Raw genomic sequence first — 18,736 nt, forward strand, 5'->3', positions numbered from 1 at the left:
TTTACAAAATTAAGCTTGAAGTATAACTATTTGTTTGTAGTTTACAATTTTTAGCCTTTTAAAGGATATGCAGCTTACCTATGTGGGTCTGTACAGATTTCTGCACAAACTATAAATAAGGAAACACAGACTAGTCTTGAGGATGAGTGAGCTATCGTGACCACTTATTTGCTATTAATCCTCCAAAATCTGTAGCCTTGTGATAAAGGTGAGGTTTAAGGGCTAAGAGCAGAAGCCTTTAAATTGCTACTATAACTCGCTTACTGTAGTGAGAAAAGTGGATCTCTGTGGCTGCACAGCAAGATCCTGACAAACCTGGCAACAAGAATCCACTATCAGCTCTTCATCTAGGGTTCCCGTGGCCGTGATGCCTTGTAGCACAAGGTTGAATTGATTTCTATTTCTGATCAAAGCTAGACAGTTCATTTAAATGAGAGATGCAAATAGCATCATTGAATGTCTTTATTTTTATTCCTAATTATAATAATTGACAGCCTAACTCTGTGTTACGCATGGGAGTCAGGTTAGCTGCCTGGATCATTAGATGTTCTGAGAGCATTAGGTCTTCTTGGAAGACTCAGAAAGTAATACTGTGATGAAAGCTTAGTACATGATTTTTTTGATATTCAGATAAAATATTTAGTTTCTGCTTCATTTTAGGAAGAGTCAGAATGTAGAGAATGTAGTGATTTGAGGACTGTAGGGTCCAGGGGGTACCATGGAAATTTTCTCTGGAAACTACAGCTCTGGTACCTATAAATTCATATGCAATCACCCTGGCAACCTCAGATTTTGAGAAATGTGATTTACTACAAAGTTTCAGTTTCTAATCACAATTCAGAAGGCCATGTTAGACTACTAAAGTACGATGTTTATGATCAGTTTTGACCTCAGGGAAAGTAACTAACACATTTTAAAAGAGCCTGTCAAGGCTGTACTCTCAAAGTCCTTGAAGTTGTAGTGAATCTCTTAATAGCATGGAAGATGAAGGGATAGCATTGTTCACTTAACTTTGAATAATGTGGATTAAAATTATTCCCTGCATTCAGGCTCTTTGCAGTGCCCATGATGTGGCCACCAGCTGAAACAGGATACTTCTTGCAGACGGTGATGTTAAGAAAACAAAGTGGGGATTAGAGTTAGGAACAAAGGAAATGACCAGTTCTAAGCAGGTCAGGAGGGAGAATGAACAGGTATTACTGAATCTCTACCTGAATGCATATAATACTAACATGTGTTAGTGTATATATCATGTACTTGGCTAACGTCTTACTTACACTTCCATACTCTTATCATCACCAGGCTAACAGGGGAGACACTTTTGTCCCCTATAGAACATGAGAAACAGCTCAGCCTCAACAAATTTGTGTGGAGAGGCCTGAGGCCTTCCTGAGTCTAAAGTCAGTCTTTAAACTACAGTCCCACAGTCCTGGCTCAGACGCTGGGAGTGGAAGATTGTGAGATAGCATAGATTGCTAGTAAGAAGACAGAAGAAAGAATATGTCATTTATAAAAGGAAGTCCATTGTCCTCATGGAAAGTCTAAAAGATAATATGGCAAACAGCTCCAGCAGCACTGGTTTTTCAATCTATTTCATATAACATTAATGGGACTCCCAACTATAAAGCCTTAAATTGTTCATAATCATACAAAGAAGGAAAAGGAATAGAAAAAGTGTTTTTTGTGGTTTTTTATCCTTGACCTTAATGAGAACATTATTCTAAAACAGATGTCAAGTCAACAAATATTTATTAACATGTTCCCACTGACTTGCATCACAAGTAGTACAGGCAGATAGAATCACTTTTCACTAACAATAAAAATTAATCAAATGATATGGTCATGCATGTACCACTGGTGTTTCAAGCAGTGAATAAACAAACTGTGGCCCCACCATAAATGTGTTAAATGCCAGGAAACATGCTTGATGTTAAGTATAGGTCCAGTGGAATTATCAGCCTTTCAAACCTTAATCTGGAGGAGAAAAACTGAAACAGGTAAATAGATGAATAATTATAAATTATGTCTGTGGCATGAGGGGATGTCCATGAGTAACAGAAGAGGTCGCTAGGGGCAGCCTCTAAGAGGTGACATTTAAGTGAGATGTAAAGGATGAGGAGGAGACAGACATGTCAAGAAGAGAGCATGCCCCTACTGTAGGGCAGGGTGACCAAGAGGATCACTCATGTCTGCTCACTGCAGATCTATTGGAGACCTTCTACAGACTGCATTTAAGATCCTTATCTTTATAACGTGGGTATGTTTGCCTATGAACACTCCAGATAATGTAGCAGGTTAGAGGACAATATTTCTCTCTAATGTGTTCAGCTACTTTTCAACAAGCACAAGCATGGGACATAGTGGCTCTGAGTCAGGAGACCTGAGTTTGTTCTACACATTCTGTAACACTCTGGACACAGGATCTTGGCCAGCATTAAGCCTCTCTGAACTCCATCGCCTTCTCTCACCAGTGGAGCTGCCAGTCAATACCAGGTAAACACCAGGTGAATAGTACATAATACAGGTTCATAAATGCTCTGTCAATCTGAATCTATCTCCACAACTTGACACAGACTTGCATGTGAAAATCTTCCACCTCTGAGAAAGCCTAACTCAACAATGAAGTTGAGTCACAAGGGATACAGGAAAAGAACAGCTGAATTATGTATTTTCATACTGAAAATTATCTCGACTACAGAGTTTAATATGGTAGTAGCTGGCATCATGCTATTAGAAATTGTCTAAAATTAAAATCTCCAAACTCCTTTAACCAGCCCATTATATTGATAAAGATCAAGTCCTTCGAAAAGGGAAGCTGGTCCTTAGCATTTACCAAATAACACAAAATATGAAAGCAAATTTTAAGCACTTTTGTTGAAATAGAACTTAAACTTTGAGTTCTCAAATATTCAGTGAAAGTTAATGAACTGCAGATATTCATGAAGAAAATATTTGAGAAATAGACTTTAAAAGTTGCCACAAATAATGTATTGTTAGAAATACATACCGTTAGAGTTCCACTGAAGCTGGGCTTACTGATGTTTGCTGGAACTCCAGCTCGTTGGAAAGCAGAGGCAGGGGCAATATGCACTTAAGGCCAACCTGGGCAGCTTAATGAGACCCTGTTTTAAAATAAAAAACAGAGAGAGAGTGAGGATGGAGCTCAATAGTAAGGCATTTACCTAGCATGCACAAAATCCCTAGTTCACCTTCAGTACAGCAAAAAGCAAACAAATAAGCATCCCACTGATTTATGGTTGTGAATATATATAGCATTAGTAAATTGGCAACACAGAAATGAGTAAGTCCAATAAAACAGGCACTAAAGATCTTCGATAGCCATGTACTACACGTACAAATACTAATCTCATCAGCCTATAATGCAGCTGAAAAATTCCTATTGTATCACGATGCTGCCATCAGAGCTCAGTATGAGTCCATATTGGTGGTGGTGATGGTAAGAAACCTACAGCGCTGCCAAGTTGTATACAAGCACATATAACTTTATAGTAAAAAGTTTACTATAAGACAGTACTATGTTATGCTGGAAGCAGGCTCAGTAATCTCACATTTACCCCCATACAATAGGCTGTGCTGAATGGTTGACTTCTACCATGGTATAAGCACGTGCTTTGATGTTCACGAAGCAATTAAACTACCTAACAATATGTTAGTGCAGCTCTGTCACTAAGGAGTGCATGACTGTACACGAACTTAGCTAATATGGTTTGCATCTTGGGTTCTTTGTCCTCTGGAAGTCATATCATGGCATTCTCTTCCCATCACTGGATGTTAAGGATGCATACAAAATCTCAAAGATCTGCAGCACAAATGCATCTGCTAGATTAGCATATGTCACTGTTTCTATCTTTCTATAGAGAAATATTTAAGAATATGTGGAAAGCCATGGCATTCTGACCTAATTTATGTAGGACACAACGCAAGACTCAAACCTCCCGTGTGATAGTGACCACACTGAAATTTCCTGCTACTCTGGGAAATCCTTTAGGGTAACTACTGTGTTAAACAGAGGTGCACCAACTGTATAGCACTTACCACCAGCTAAATTCTTCTTTCTGTTTCAGTCGTAATGTGTCCCTGATTATTTTTTTCCCTCAAACTTAAACCATACAGAGGTTGCTGATAGGAGTATACTATTTCCTAAGAGAGACCAGTGCTACTTTTCCATTTCAGTTACCACGTGCATTGCTCCATTTTTATGATGTTCTGAAGGTCGCTCCCCAAAGTAACAAAAGCCATTGTCTCCATTTTTTGAGGATGGGAGCAAACAATGATCTAAAAACTTGTCTAGGCTTGAAAGTGATTAATGTAGATTCTTCTGATGAAGGAAATGAAAAGGAGAAATCTGGATAAGTAATCACTGTTTCAACAAAAACAATTTCAGCAAAAAATGAGCCTGAGACAGAGAGAACAAACTGATAATGCCAACGGCAAATAAATTATTCCCTGAGTTTCCAAAACAGACCTGGTGATAGCATTTAAAGTTCTGTGGGGTTTTTGATTCATGACACATCCAACTATAACCGAGAAACAAAGGGACACAGATGCTGCCCCATCTTTCACAGGTACTTAAAATGGAATTGAGCCGAGAAGGAGAGGTTTCAGATGCATACAGGAAATGACTACATTGAGAAAAGACTCCTCAGAGCTTCATAAATGTAAAAGACACGACCAGTTTCCTCCTTGTCTTTTTCCCTGGCCCACAGCCAGCTCTTCTTGAAACAGGGGCTGTGAGACTATCACAAAGTGCAGCATGCAGAGGTGAACACTGTGGAGCTCTGGACAGAATGCTGCCTTCTTTTTAGCTGTGGAGTGAGACCATTTCAGGGGAAATTGTCACACGGGTAGCACTCAGTCCATGCCATGAGTGAGCTAGACAACGGCTTCCTGGACTGCATTCTCCTAGTCCCATCAGCCAAAAAGAGTCAACTGGAACTCTGTACAATTCAGTGTGCTCAGGTATTGCTTTCATATGTATCATACCTCTAACTCAGCAATACAGAGATAGACTGTGAATCACAAATATATATACCACTATACTCTCTACCCTGTATTTCAAAAACACCTCCAGTTCAGCTTATTTAAAACTGCAGTCACAATGAGATATTCTTACCCTGTGTAAGCATTCTGCTTACACTCTATCTTTTGTTGGTCACTGATATCACTATTTACCAATTAGAAATCAGCCTTGACTCATTCGACCATCAAATCCAAATTGCCGTGTCCTCTCACCTGGACAATATAACAGGTCTCAACTAGTCTCTTTAGAATCTCCTTGTCCTGTGGTTTCTATTCTCCACTGTATAGCCAAAATGAGTCCATCATCAGAGAAACAAAAATAGGAAGTAAATATAAATAATTGTCTCCCACAATTTTTGAAGCTGAAAAGACTCATGATCTACCTTCTACAAGTAGGAGATCACAAAAAGCTGGCGGTATAATTCTAGTCCAAATCTGACGGTCTGAGAACAATGAGAGAAGATGAAATAAATTGCAGTCTCAGAGCAGATGACTGATGTTTCAAATACCCGGGCAGGCAGAGTCCCCTTGTACTCAGCTTTATTCTGTTTAGGTAATCACATGCCTGGATGAGGTCCACCTCATTAAGGAAAATTCCCTTCACTCATCTACTTCTCCAAATGTTAATGTCACCTCGAAGTGCCCTCCTGGACTCACAATAAAGTTTGTCCAAACATTTGGCCTTTCCATGAACCAGGCAAAATGACAGATGAAGTTAACCATCAGAGTAATCATTCAGTGTGGAAATCAGTGGATATTAACCATTGGATCTTTTCGCCTTGCTACCCTTCACCCTCTATAAATCCTTTATTATCTCACAATATTCTACCAATCCATGCCTCACTTATGTCCTGCCTCTTACTAACATAAGACCACGTTCTCTGTCTGAATTTCTTGTAACCTATAAAATTATCTTCCTCTTAAAAATCTTCAAGCAGTATGCTGCTCTCCCAGGTTAGAACTCATCATTCTTAAGGCTCACTGTGTGCTATCCCTCAGTTGTCAATCTGAGCCTTCCCAGACGCCAGTACCCCTCCTTGTCCACAGTTCTGAGTTCACACAGTGGTTCCTATCAAAGACTCCTCATGCCAGAATCAAATACTTATTTAAAGTATCTCAACAGCAAGTAAACGAGAGCGATGATTAGGTCTGTCTTGTGTATCTGTAGCCTTGCCTTCAGCGTTGTATTAGAAACACAAATGCCTGTGGACCAAATGAGTGGGCTAATTCCTAATGGCCATTCAAAAGCCAACATAGACTCTGCCAGTCTAGGATACAGGCCATTTCTTTATGTCAGCTTAGGTTTGGTGTAATAAATATTTGTTAAATCAAGACGCTCTGTACCGGGAAAGAAGGACTGATTAAAATGTGTGTGACATGGTAGGCTTGCCAATCTTACAATCAGATATTTCAATGGTTTTGCACAGGAGGATAGAATATTCTACTTTTTCTAAGAGGAACTGTCTTCAAGTGAAAGAATCCAATCCATTTTCTTCAATTTTCAGAATATAGATTCTGCATAGATTATTTTTACTTGAAATTTAAAGACAAATCTCTGAAAATTCAGAAACTTTGTCAGTAATATCTAAATGCTTCCTGCACAAAAGAGGATTTTGAGTTTCAAATAATCCTTGTTTGACTTAAAAGCAGAATCTAGAAAAGCCTGCGTTTCGTCTACTTTCTATGTGTTTCTATGTGTTTGAGCAAAAGCAGACATTGAAAACTGGAATGGCAGGATAAGGTTGATTTATAGCTGATCAACTTGACTAAGGTAGAAGTACATTTCTCACAATTCTCTCCCTGAGTTATCCAGACTGCAGGAGGCTCAGAAGCAGGAGTGAAGCCTCTGCCTTGTTCCTTTTGTGCTGATGGTTGGTGCAGAGAATGCTAGGCACGGTGGGAGGTCACCTGTCAGTCTCTCTCGGCAAAAGGCAAAACTTAGGTCTTTTGGCTCCTCTATCATAACTTGTGACAGCCTCTCAGCTCTTGATCAGCTCCATAAAAGAAAGGCACCACTTTTTCCTCTTTGAGTTGGGGACTTGCATGTGCTGAGAGCCTGTTTTGGATGCCATGTGGTCCTCACCACCCCCCACTCCACATTCATCTTTCATGCCTGCCCTGGCCTGCTGATTGCCTGCCTTCCTTGCTGCTTTCAGGCTCCAGCCTCAGCTCCAAAGACAAAAGCCTTATATAGACATTCAATCAGTTCCCTCAAATTCCTCTGATAAACTCAGACATCACTCATAGGGGTACTTTCAAGTTTCTGAAGAGTTTTCTGGAAACTTGGCGACTCTGAGATTAGCCATGGCTCTCAGAAAGTTTCCATAACTGTGATTAAGAGAAGAACAACTCACTGAGGTTTACAGATGAAGTACTTTCATTATCCAATGTCAAAGTCCAATTTCTATTTTTAAAAAATCAGAAAACTGGACTTCTAGTGCAGTACTGTGATAGTTGAAATAACCCTGACCACTCAGCCCACTGAGACTAAGAGAAATGACTAGATTACATTATTTTGGAAACATTTTAAATGGATTGGTAGCTGGAAAGTAGTCAAGATTTTGCAGAGTATAAAAACTGAGTAAGAGTGGGAAACCAGAGATGGCTCTGAGCCTTGAGGCCAGTTTCAAATTGACAGATTTTGCTAACATAGATAAAATTTGGTCTCAGTTTTCTTGGCCTAATTGTTCATAGGAAGAAATCAAATCTCAGGGTGCATTGAAGTAGTGTCTCAATAAGATATTGCAAATGAAAATGGGACCTTAAAGTAGCAAAGCTCAGCATGAGGGTGAAAAGAACTTAAGCCACCTAGCCCTTCCCACCAGGACTCCACCTACTCACCCAGCGTACTACAAAGGAAATTATCTCCCTGGAAACTTGGCAATGAATAGAGAGGAATGGAAACACTCTCCAAGGAGTGGTGACTTCAAACTGGCTCTCATTCAGTTTGTAGCCTGAATTCATAATAGGTGCTTGGCTGGGCTTCAAACCTCAAGCAAAGAAATTACAGTGTGCTCCAGATGATGGTGGAGCCAGGGACTGGTGGAAGGAAATCGGTATCTTCCCTCAAGAAAATGACCTCAAGCACAGGTCTCAAATGATAGTCCCAAAAAATGTGAACTCATGAAGTACAAAGACACCCAGAAACAGGAGACAGCAAGCAGAACAACGAATTTAGACTCTTCAAGGTTGCATCTCTGAGAATCAGTAGAGAAAGACTATACAATAAAGTATACCTATACCTCACTACACCTAAAGGAAGTGAAGAATTAGCCCAAAGAATCAAGATTCAATATTGTTAAGATGAAATTTTCCCCAAATTAGCCTATAATTTGAGCATAGTCTATGTAAATGCCAACAGGCTCTTTTGAAACTGGTAGGTTAATTCCAAGATTAATATGAACAAGACATGTAATAGTGTCAGTCTCAATCTGGTTGTTTTGACTATTTTGAGTCTTACTCTGAAGTTCTGATGGTAATCAGCACTGCTAGGTATTACCATGAAGTTAGAAAAATAAACAGAATACACAGATTAAAAGTAGATGTACCCAAATATGGCTAACTGATTTTCAGCATAAAAATTAGTGCTGATCAAAAGGGACAAATTTTCTTTTCAGTACGTGGTGCCAGAACAGTTGGATAAACCTAATGCCTAAAAATGGCCATCAATAGTAATTCAAGAGCAGTCATACTAAATAGTGTGTTTACAGAGTTTTCAAAGATGAAATAGGAGCCCAAAGTTTCCAGAAGAAAATGTGAGAGTGTATCTTTGTGACCTTGAGGTAGACAACAGTTTCTGAAAAAAGGCACAAAACCAGTAAAAAAAAAAAAAAAAAAACTGATAAGTTGAAAGTGATCAAAACTAAGATCTCATCAAAAGATCCTGTTAAATAAGAGGCAAGTTATTGACTGGGAGAAAGTATTTGAAAGAAATATTGATGGAAAGTAGTTTTTACCCAAGCTATCCAACCAAACAGGGACAAAAACCTAAACAACTCAATATTGAAACAGTTGGACAAAGGATTTAAATAGATACGTTCTAAAAGAACGTATCTGAATAGTCCATAATCATATAGAAAGGTGTTCAATAGCGCCAGTCACCAGGGAAGTGAAAACCGTAATCAAGTACCATTTTGTAGTCACTGGAATAGCTATAATTAAAAAAGGAGATCAACAGCAGTGTTGGGAGTATAAAATTGTACAACTGTCTCAGAAAATAGTTTGAAAATATCTCACTACATCCAGTGCTTGGCAAACACGTTACCCCAAAACTTAATTTAAAATAACCAACATTTCTTCCCCAATTTTTATTTATTAGCATATGCTCGTGATACAATGATGTACCTATTCCTGTTTTAGGTATCTTCCTAAAAAAAAGAGTTAAACAATCACAGTGCAGCGACACATGCAGACACTTATTTCACAGTTTCTGTGGATCAGAACACACGTGGAGGTTGGCCAATGCCTCTGCATTAATATCTTTGATGGGATTGCAGTTTGGCTGTTGGCCAGGGCTATCATCTCAACAAATGCTTGGCCGGAGGAAGATCCAGCTCTTGACACACTTCTGTGTCACTGGAAAGATTCAGGTCCCTGTCACCTGCTGGTCTCTGAGACAACAGTTCCTCAGGGGCAAATGACCTCACTCAGCTTCTCAGGTGCCTGCTCAGGGCAGCTATTGGACAGACCTATTCTCATCTCCCTGCTCCCAGCACAGAGAATGAGAAGACCAGCCAGTGTGGGAACTGGTTTTTATAGCCTAACCTCAGGGCGATAAGCCATCACTGTTGCCACATTCAATTTGTATGAAAGCCTGCATGTGGCTCACACAGAACAGAGAGAATTGTATAAGGCTATGAATTCCAGGAGGTAAGGGTCACTGGAGACCAGCCTAGTGCTGCTTTACACAGAGAGTAGAGACTCGCCTACCTTACAACCTAGCATGGCTCATGGCTATATATTCGAGGAAAATTTATCCTCAAAAAGAGTTGCATACAAATGCTTGTAGAACTTCAGACAAACTAGAAACTCATAGATGTCTAATCTCAAGCTGGATAAACAAATCATGTTCTACTCAGACTCTCTACCACCACTAAACAATATGAACAACTGTGAACACAGCCATGTGGAAGAATCATAAAGACTGCAAAGGCATCACTGCTTGAAGTTCGGAAATAAGAAAGGTCAATCTCTGTGTGTGTGTGTGTGTGTGTGTGTGTGTGTGTGTGTGTGTGGTTCTGGATAGAACCCAGGGCTTTGTGCATGGCAGGCAAGGGCTCTGCCACTGAGCTGCAACCTCCAAGCATGTTCCTGAGAAGGGCGGTGACCAAGGATGCAGAGACACATGGTGGCAATATTTGATGGGTTCATGATCACATTGAATCATACTTATCAAAATTTATCAAAGTGGATTACTTAAAAAGTGATTCAGTTATATGAGAAATACAACTAAAACATAAGCACACAGAATGGTTGCTAAAGTACAGGAAAGTATGTCCAGGGAAAATACTGTTAGAAACAGAGGTGGAACACCTGCACTAATATGCAAATAGATTTTAATGCAAAAGGCTTACAAAAGTAAAGAGAATTATTATTATTGGTAAGAAGATGGTAAGGAAGGTAGAACAATTCTAAGCTGGTATGCTCCTAGTATCTCGGTGAGTAAATTGGTAAATCAGATAAAATGCATAAGGCATTTTACAAAACAAACAATTTGCACTATTAAGACAGACATAGAACATGGCACCAACAATTGAAGAACACACACTCTTCTCAGAAAATCACAGACTTCATAAAAACAGATACATACTGGGCCAAAAGCTCAGTTTCCAAATTTTTTGAAGATTGATCTTATAAAGAAAACACTATCTGTTACAAGTCTATTAAACTGTCACTTCAACAAAATCTTTAAAATGTCAAAATTAGTATCGAAGAACTATATTAGAAAAATCTAAAAATCAGTAATAGAAAATCTTGTACTCTTAGAAATTAATGCTTTTCTGTAAAACTAATAATCCTCAGCAAAAATCATGTTAAATATTAGCCAGGTGTGTGGCACACGCCTATGATTCAAGCACTAGGGGAGGCTGAGGCAGGAGAATTGGTATGAGTTCAAGACCAGCCTGAACTACACAGAAAAACTGTATATTATACATTTGTATTATAATTACTCCTTTGGGATGCTGTCAAAATGCAGCATAAATGCAGGTGATAAAACTAAGAAAGGTAAAAGTTAACAAAGCAGCATATTTTAAATCTAGAACAACTGGTAAATTCTCTTACCTGGAGCAAAAGGACAAATTCAAGAACTACAAAGAAAGATAAAATAGGAATGACAAAAAGAAAGGTATCTCTTAAACTACTGGTAGCTCTACTTGAGGCAAATAGAAGATGTGAATAAAAATATTTGTAACAGCCAGATGTGGTGGTACATGTCTGTAATCCCAGCACTAGGGAGGCTGAGGCAGAAGTATTGACACAAGTTCGTGGCCGGCGGAGGCTACAGAGTGAGTTCAAGGTCACTCTGAACTACATAGTGAGATCCCGTCTCAAAAACCCAAAACACAGCAACAAAGGAAAAACCTAACTACAAATTCAGGGAGTATTTTTAAAAATTATAAAAAAAAAATTGTCAACAAACTCCAGCTTTTTTTATGGAATGGAAAAAAGAAATATTTTTCTATACCTTCTGGGTTTATCAGTGAGTTTAAACACACAAGGGACAGGACAATTGGATAATAGAAAAGTGATGAGTTTGATAAAGATATTTTATGTAAAAAATTATAGCACATACTCATAAGCACAGATGTAAAATTAGTTTTATAAATGCATAGAGGTGACGCATAACAGCAAATTTGAGTAATGACAAACAGTTGTCATTTTTAATTGCAAATTAATATGATTTGCCCACAAATATATTAATAAGAAATATATTATCTCAATAGGAAATGTATATTTATATATTATGTATAGGAATATTCGTATTAATCAATAATGGAAATTATTGATCAAAATCAAAATTCCCTTAGCTTATAGAAAGGTATATGCAGGAGGAATTTCTAAGACACAAAGCATACATAATGATAAATTATTGAAAGTTTTCTTTTAAGATGAGGAAAAAGCAAAATTTCCATTTCTTTACTTCTAGACAACACTGCACTGGATGATCCTAGACATGACAGTATAAAAATGAAAAGAAAGATGCTATAAATTTAAGGCTTTTAAAAATAATTTAGTGGCTACAATGGAAACTGAGTCCCTTGTACAGAAATTATGAAAAATAATTGCTTATAAGATCAATATATAAGAATCTTTCCTAGAAAATAAGATATCTATATCTATTTTCCTGGAAAAAATAATAAAGCAACAGAAATACTTTAAAAGTACTTTATAATAGCCAAACCTATGTAAGTAAAGTTGCTAAATTCTGGAGATGCATCAAAGAAAATATAGTTAGTTAGCTACAATGTTAGTGGCTTAAACTTTGAAATTTAATCAATGGTCTAGCAATGTTTTCTTGTGAAACTTATGTTCCACAATTTATATAGAAAGAAGAATAGCAAGGAAATATGAAAATCTTTAAAACTATAATAAATAAACTAAAAAATTTAATTATTTTTCAGGCATGGGCCAACAGAATAATGAAATAGGCAATATGGCCCCAAAGAAGAGCCATTAGTGCATTTAATGCTATTTATAACACAGCTAAGTACAGATTTTTCAACACATGATATTGAAATGACCTGTGTGTTGAACTGCCCCCCACCATGCATAGAAATTAAAAACTATTTTAAAACTTACCGAAAAAAGTTAAACTTTTAAAAGCAATAATGGAGAACATCACAACCTCAGAGTAAGAAAAGACTGCTTCATGTATACCCAGAAAGCACAAACCCTACAGGAGAAAGATAATTAATTCATCTTCATTAAACTATAAAGGGTACATTCCTGTTCATCCCAAGTTGCTAAACACAGAAGGAAAAGAAAAACTACAAATGTAAAGAATTGTTAAAACTGCTAAATATTTGTTAGCATATGCATTTTACAAATCATGCCAAAATAAGTTTTAAAATCATTAAAGTAGACAGTTTTACTGAAGAAAATCCCACGTGGTTTCCCTCCACTGGCAATTAGAGAAATGTAATTTTAAAAGATAACAGCATTCAATTTCACACTCATTTCATACTTAACACTTCAAATGTTAGTGAGAAAGTAGGACAACTAGAACTTGATGCATGCTAGTGGGAAAGCCAATTGTGGTAATAGTTTTGGAAACTATTTGACATTATCTTGTGATGGTATAGATATGCCCACCCAGAAGCAGCAATTCCACTGTACTGTACAATCTCAAAGAGATTTTTGCATAAATGTACCAGGAACCATGCATAAAAATATGTCTGTATGTATACTCCTTTGCTGAAACAAAAACCTAGTCTAACAGAGAAATAGACAAATGATTACAGAATATTCCACCAAGAAAGGTGAATAGATTAAAACTAATGTCACAAAGTATATGCATCTCAGGAGCATTACATAAAGGGGAAAAAAGATTGCTTTATTTCAAAAGTGGGATTATTCTGTGCTTAAAATTCAAAAGCATGCCATAGTATGTAACAACATACAGTAAAAATACAGTAAAAAGTGTAATGGGAAAATAAAGAAAATAATAAGTTTCTAGTAGTATCTACTGCCAGGGAAGGAAAGAAATGTATAAAATCAAGAAGGTGAGCTCAGGCCCTGCACAGGTAAGAATTTCTGTTTTCTTAAAGATTCTTTTGCATTTACCTATGGGATTTAATGACACCTCAGTGACCAGTGTCCCCATGTGCTCTCTCATTGCACCTGCACCATTTCCCCAGGACCCCTGTGCTGAGACTGTCATTTGACTTAGAGCTTTCTTGTGGGTCATGCATTGGTATCACCTCGTCTCATGTCTGTGGGCACCTGACTTTATGATAACTGTGACCCTGATGCAGATGCATCCCCATCCTGGTGAGCAGGTTATGGATACAGAGGAGTGGACACTGAATCAGACTCTGCAAATGGGCCCAGAATCTGTGCTTTTGTCCCTCTAGGCAAGTCTGAAGCTCACAAGAGAAAATTGTTCTTTTTGAGGACTTGGGACAGTCTGTGATTTCCCTTATCTGGTCTTTCTTCCATTCCGTACCTTTTCAGCAAGGCTCTTCCTCCTCCTCCTCTTGGAAGAGTAGCACAGTCTTCTAATGGGAGCAGCATTTACTCATAGCAGCCAGCAGGACCCTCGATCCCCTCTATCAGGAGACTTAGACTGTCCCTGCAGTCTAAGCAGTTATGGTGCGGTCCTGAATGCATGGTTAGAAACCGATGGGCCTCACTGCACTGCCTTGTCTGCCCTCTGCAGTTCCCAAGGGCTAGGGGAGGTGGCTTTTCCCAGTGGAAAGACTGGTATGCGCACATATTACAGTGAGTCTGCCTTAACATCAAAGGGTGTTTAGAATGACTGTGAACCAGGCAGGCTGTTACCCTTTTGCTCTGCTTTAAGGACATTTTCATACCCAGCTGGTTGTGGCCTTTCACAGTAGGACAGTGTAAGAGCAACTCCCTTTCTCAGCACCCTGTATTTCCAGTGCTGAGAGAAGAAAAAGGGCTGCAGTTATTTTTGAGTCCGTTTCTCTGACCTCAAAGCCCTCCTAGTGATCTCCAAGAACTCATGCAGTTTGCAAGAATAAAGTGAATTCTAATGCCTGCCTGAAGTAACCACACTGACTCTGAGAAAGTTCTCCAGGCTCCACGCATGTTCTGTTTAAATCTTTCATTCTCCCCAACTATCATTTTATATTTGATCATTCACTTGGAAGCCAATATACCCCGCATGAACTAATTCAGCAGATCCCGAATTTGATCAGCAATATACACTGAACACGAGAAATATCGTAAAGAATGTGTCACTCGGCCATATTCAGGACTATCACCTTCCTGTCCTGTACAAATACTAATTTCATGAGAAAAGTGGGAGCACTTAATTATAGAGAACAGGATAACATACATAGATGAGAACAAAAATACAGTTTTTATGTAAAGTAATATTGTAAATGACACACTGGCTTTTAAGAAGTTAGAATTTCATTCTGCCATAATTACAAGAATAGCACTGAATAATTATGTATCCTTAGTTTCTTTGTTTGGGCCACTAGGACCACAGGAACACTGGATTAATAAGCCTTTATGAAGACTGAATAAATAAGATCACACATATGAAGAGTTTTGCACAATGTCATCACCTAGCAAACCCTCAGTAAAATATACCTGATATTGCCACAAGAAATAAGGTCAACAGAACAAGTCGGAGTGAATTCTACCTGACTGCATGAGCTCGGGAGTTCAGCTCTCTCCTGAAGAGTTTTGAGGAGAAAGATGAGTTGTTCAGGAAGATATGTTGCTGTGTGATGAGGAATGGGAAAATGTGAAAACTTTGAGACCAAGCTTGTGAGGTCTGTACCGTGACTCAGGTTACAGATGTTCTGATCAATGGAGAAGACAGAACTTAGAGTTAAAAGCTGAATTAATTGATGAACTGAGAGAAGGAAGGAGAAAGGAAGGATGGCATGAGGGGTTTCAGCTGGAAAAGGGGAAATGTGCTAGTCCACTGATGAGCTGGACAGGGGGGTATGTTGTAAGGATTAAGGGGTCAAGGGTCATGGGAAGGAAATAGTGAACAACTAATGATAAACTATATAAGTCAGCTGGAATGTAGAGAAAAAATGACACAAAACTATCTTCAGGTTTCAAAAACAAGAGGAGGCCATAACAGGGACATAACAGAAGCTCATCTGCGCTGGGTGAAGGTCCCCAGGGAAGCCTCCCTGTTGCCCTGGTAACAGTACTCCTGGCTCACTGCTCTGACATCTTCGCCTTAGTAGAAAACCACGTGCTAAGGAAGCAGACCAAACCAATAGGCAGCACCCCAGCAGCCTAGGCAGCCTCAGTGAAGGTCCTGTGAGAAAGACAAAATGGGATTTGGAGACTTTTCCACACACAAAGGAATGAGGTCAATAAGGATGAGCTAAAGAGAAAGCCAAGCCTGTCTTTGTTGAACTAGGATGTTACTGTCGCTTTTCTTTTAACTCCAGATGATTCATTGTGGAGGAAAAATTCAGGCAGACAGCTGCTGCCTAGAAGCCATCATCAAGCACCTGGCCCAAGCAGTGTAAAGAAGCCTTTATGGCATGACTGTAATGTGGCTGGGGATTGTTCTGCAGGGGCATCTCACTGGCTAGTTTGCTCATCTGGCCACTTACTATTATCCAAGAGGGTTTGGCCTACCCAGATGGAATGGTAGGAACAGAATCAGGAGTCAGCGGTGGGAACTGCTTTTTAACATGTTGAGAATGTCCAACAGGTTAGAAACACCGAGTCAGAAAATTGGTATAAATCAAAACAGGTTGAGGACAATGGCTGGCATCTTTGCTTCCCCAAGTTGGGACACTTTCTTTGCAACAGAGACAAGGATCCTCATACATTCCTATCTACTAATATTTTTAAGATTCAGACTATTAGGGGGTGGTTGGATTTTGGTAATGTTTTCACATTAGAGTGATCTGTCAAAAGACTTTCTAAAGAATAGTATACTCTTTTTTGGCATCATAATAAGAAATATCACAAGAGAATTAAAAGCATCCATGGACCCATGGCATATGCTTGTCTTCTTTGATGAGCATTTGCAAATACAAGAGAAGTGCAAAAACCACTGCAATCAACATGCAAAATAGAGTTCCACCACCCAAAACACCCTCTTTGCATGCTGTCCCTTGGCACTCAAACCAGCTTCTCTCCCCTGGCAGCCAGTGATGTGTTCCACATCTTCTTCTGAAAAACTTCACTGTAAAGTAAGTCCCAATACTCCATTATGATTTTCTATTGTTACAACAGTAACACCAGTACAGGTTGAGTATTCCTAATCAGAGACCCCAAAACAATTCAAATTGCAAAACAACTCGAGCACTAATAAGAGGCTTAGAAAACTTCAGATTGTGGAGCGTTTTGGATTTTCAGATTAAGAATAGTCAACTAGTAAAGCCTATGCAAATGTTCCAAAATCTGCAAAAGATATCTGAAACATTTCTGCTTCGTTCAACTTATAATAATAATTAATGCATATTTGCATTTCCTGCATGTCAGGTACCAGTGGAAGCTCTTTGTATGTGGGGAAACTGAGGCACTGAGAAATTTCAGAAAGGAGAGCAGAAGAAAGAAAGACTTGCCCAGGATCATACTGTGATGGCCTCATGGCTCAAGTCCAAGTATATCTCATTCCTAAATCTATTTCCAGTATTCTAGCATGAGTCCACCTCTATGGAAGACACAGAAAATAGGACTAAGTGGAAAGAATCCCAGTTCACCAATACTGATTTTAGAAAGTCAACCTTAGACTTCAGGTTGTCCTACTCTATAAGAAACTGTGTATGCAAGAGTTTGGTTAATTAAACCAAAGAAGCAAATGACAAGGTATAAGATAAAGTACAGCCATGGCTGTAGAACTCCTTCCGTTTGACCTCTGAGTAAGTAATGAAGATCCAACCTAGAGTATACTCTGTCATAACTTGACCAGAATGGCAAAACACAGGCTAGACAGATTCCCTGATCAAATACTGAAATGCTGTTTCCATGCCAAGAACATTGACTTCCTCTCAAAGTCTTTAATCTGTGGCTTACATGTGTTTCAGATTGGAGTCCCCAACCCGGTCTCTGGTGATGGAGGCCCCAAAGGGAGTAGAAATAAATGCAGAAGCTGGGAACATGGAAGCCACCTGCAGAACTGAGCTGAGACTGGAATCCAAAGATGGAGAGGTAAATAGAGGAAGCATGGAGGCCGATCTTTGCCAAAGCTGCTGTGCTACTGATACTGATCCTATATTGTGTCCACCAAAATAGCCAATGAGAAGGTTTTATTTTCTGGAACAAATAGTTTCACAGCACAATGACAAGCCAACCCATAATACATAAAAGTTATGATTCATTATTTGTAAAACGCTAGCATAATGACATGTATTGCAAGTACAGAATTACATGACCATAAAAATGAAGGCTATTTCCAAATTCTGTCGCTTCCTGCCTTAAAATAAGATTTAGTTAGCCAGCATAATGAAGCCGTATTTCACACCCATCTGGCTAAAGATGAACTTAATTTACTTGTAGTTATTTATTTCATGTGTTTAAATTTTCATTGACACCAAAGAGTCATATCCAACAGCCATCCCAAACCTGAACAAGCTAAAAACCCAGCAGGGTAAAACTACACAACAGAAGCTAGAATGATGGCAAATAATAATTCTGTTTCTTAGCTACAATCCCAAGTGAGTGAATGGAAATTTCATTTGTGATTTTCGTAAGCAAGGTAAGGTAAATGTCTTCCCCCCCCCCCAAAAAAAAATCACAATTTAACTGCAGACTTTTTAAAAATGTCTTCAAAGTATTAGTAAGTGAGTATTTTTATATAAGTAAGTATTTTTATATAAAAATGAGAAGGAGACAAATCTCTCCTCTACCTCTCATATCTATGTGGAGGGTATTATTCTCCATTTGGTGCTATACATCCACTCCATGTATATAAACGTTCTCCCTTTGATTTCTTTGACATTTGCTGTTTTTGTTTTGAAAAAGTTAGGTAGCTATTCAGTTATCACAACTGCTTCCTAAAATAGCCACAAACGGAAAACCA

The 18,736-nt window shown here is 38.6% G+C and overlaps 1 protein-coding gene across 2 annotated transcripts in view; it reads left to right on the forward strand.

Moving 5' to 3' along the window:
• The window catches only part of Sgcd (sarcoglycan delta), a 554,972-nt gene that overhangs the window by 527,259 nt on the left and 8,977 nt on the right, over window positions 1-18,736 (forward strand). For both annotated transcript variants that reach the window (XM_063230698.1, XM_003473239.5), the window contains exon 7: window positions 17,742-17,865. In XM_063230698.1, coding sequence (XP_063086768.1) covers window positions 17,742-17,865 — 124 coding nt within the window. The remainder of the gene's footprint in view (window positions 1-17,741; window positions 17,866-18,736) is intronic.

Source organism: Cavia porcellus, unplaced genomic scaffold, assembly GCF_034190915.1.
Source record: "Cavia porcellus strain 051 isolate PalLab524CR breed Dunkin Hartley unplaced genomic scaffold, mCavPor4.1 scaffold_19, whole genome shotgun sequence".
Taxonomy (NCBI): Eukaryota; Metazoa; Chordata; class Mammalia; order Rodentia; family Caviidae; genus Cavia; species Cavia porcellus.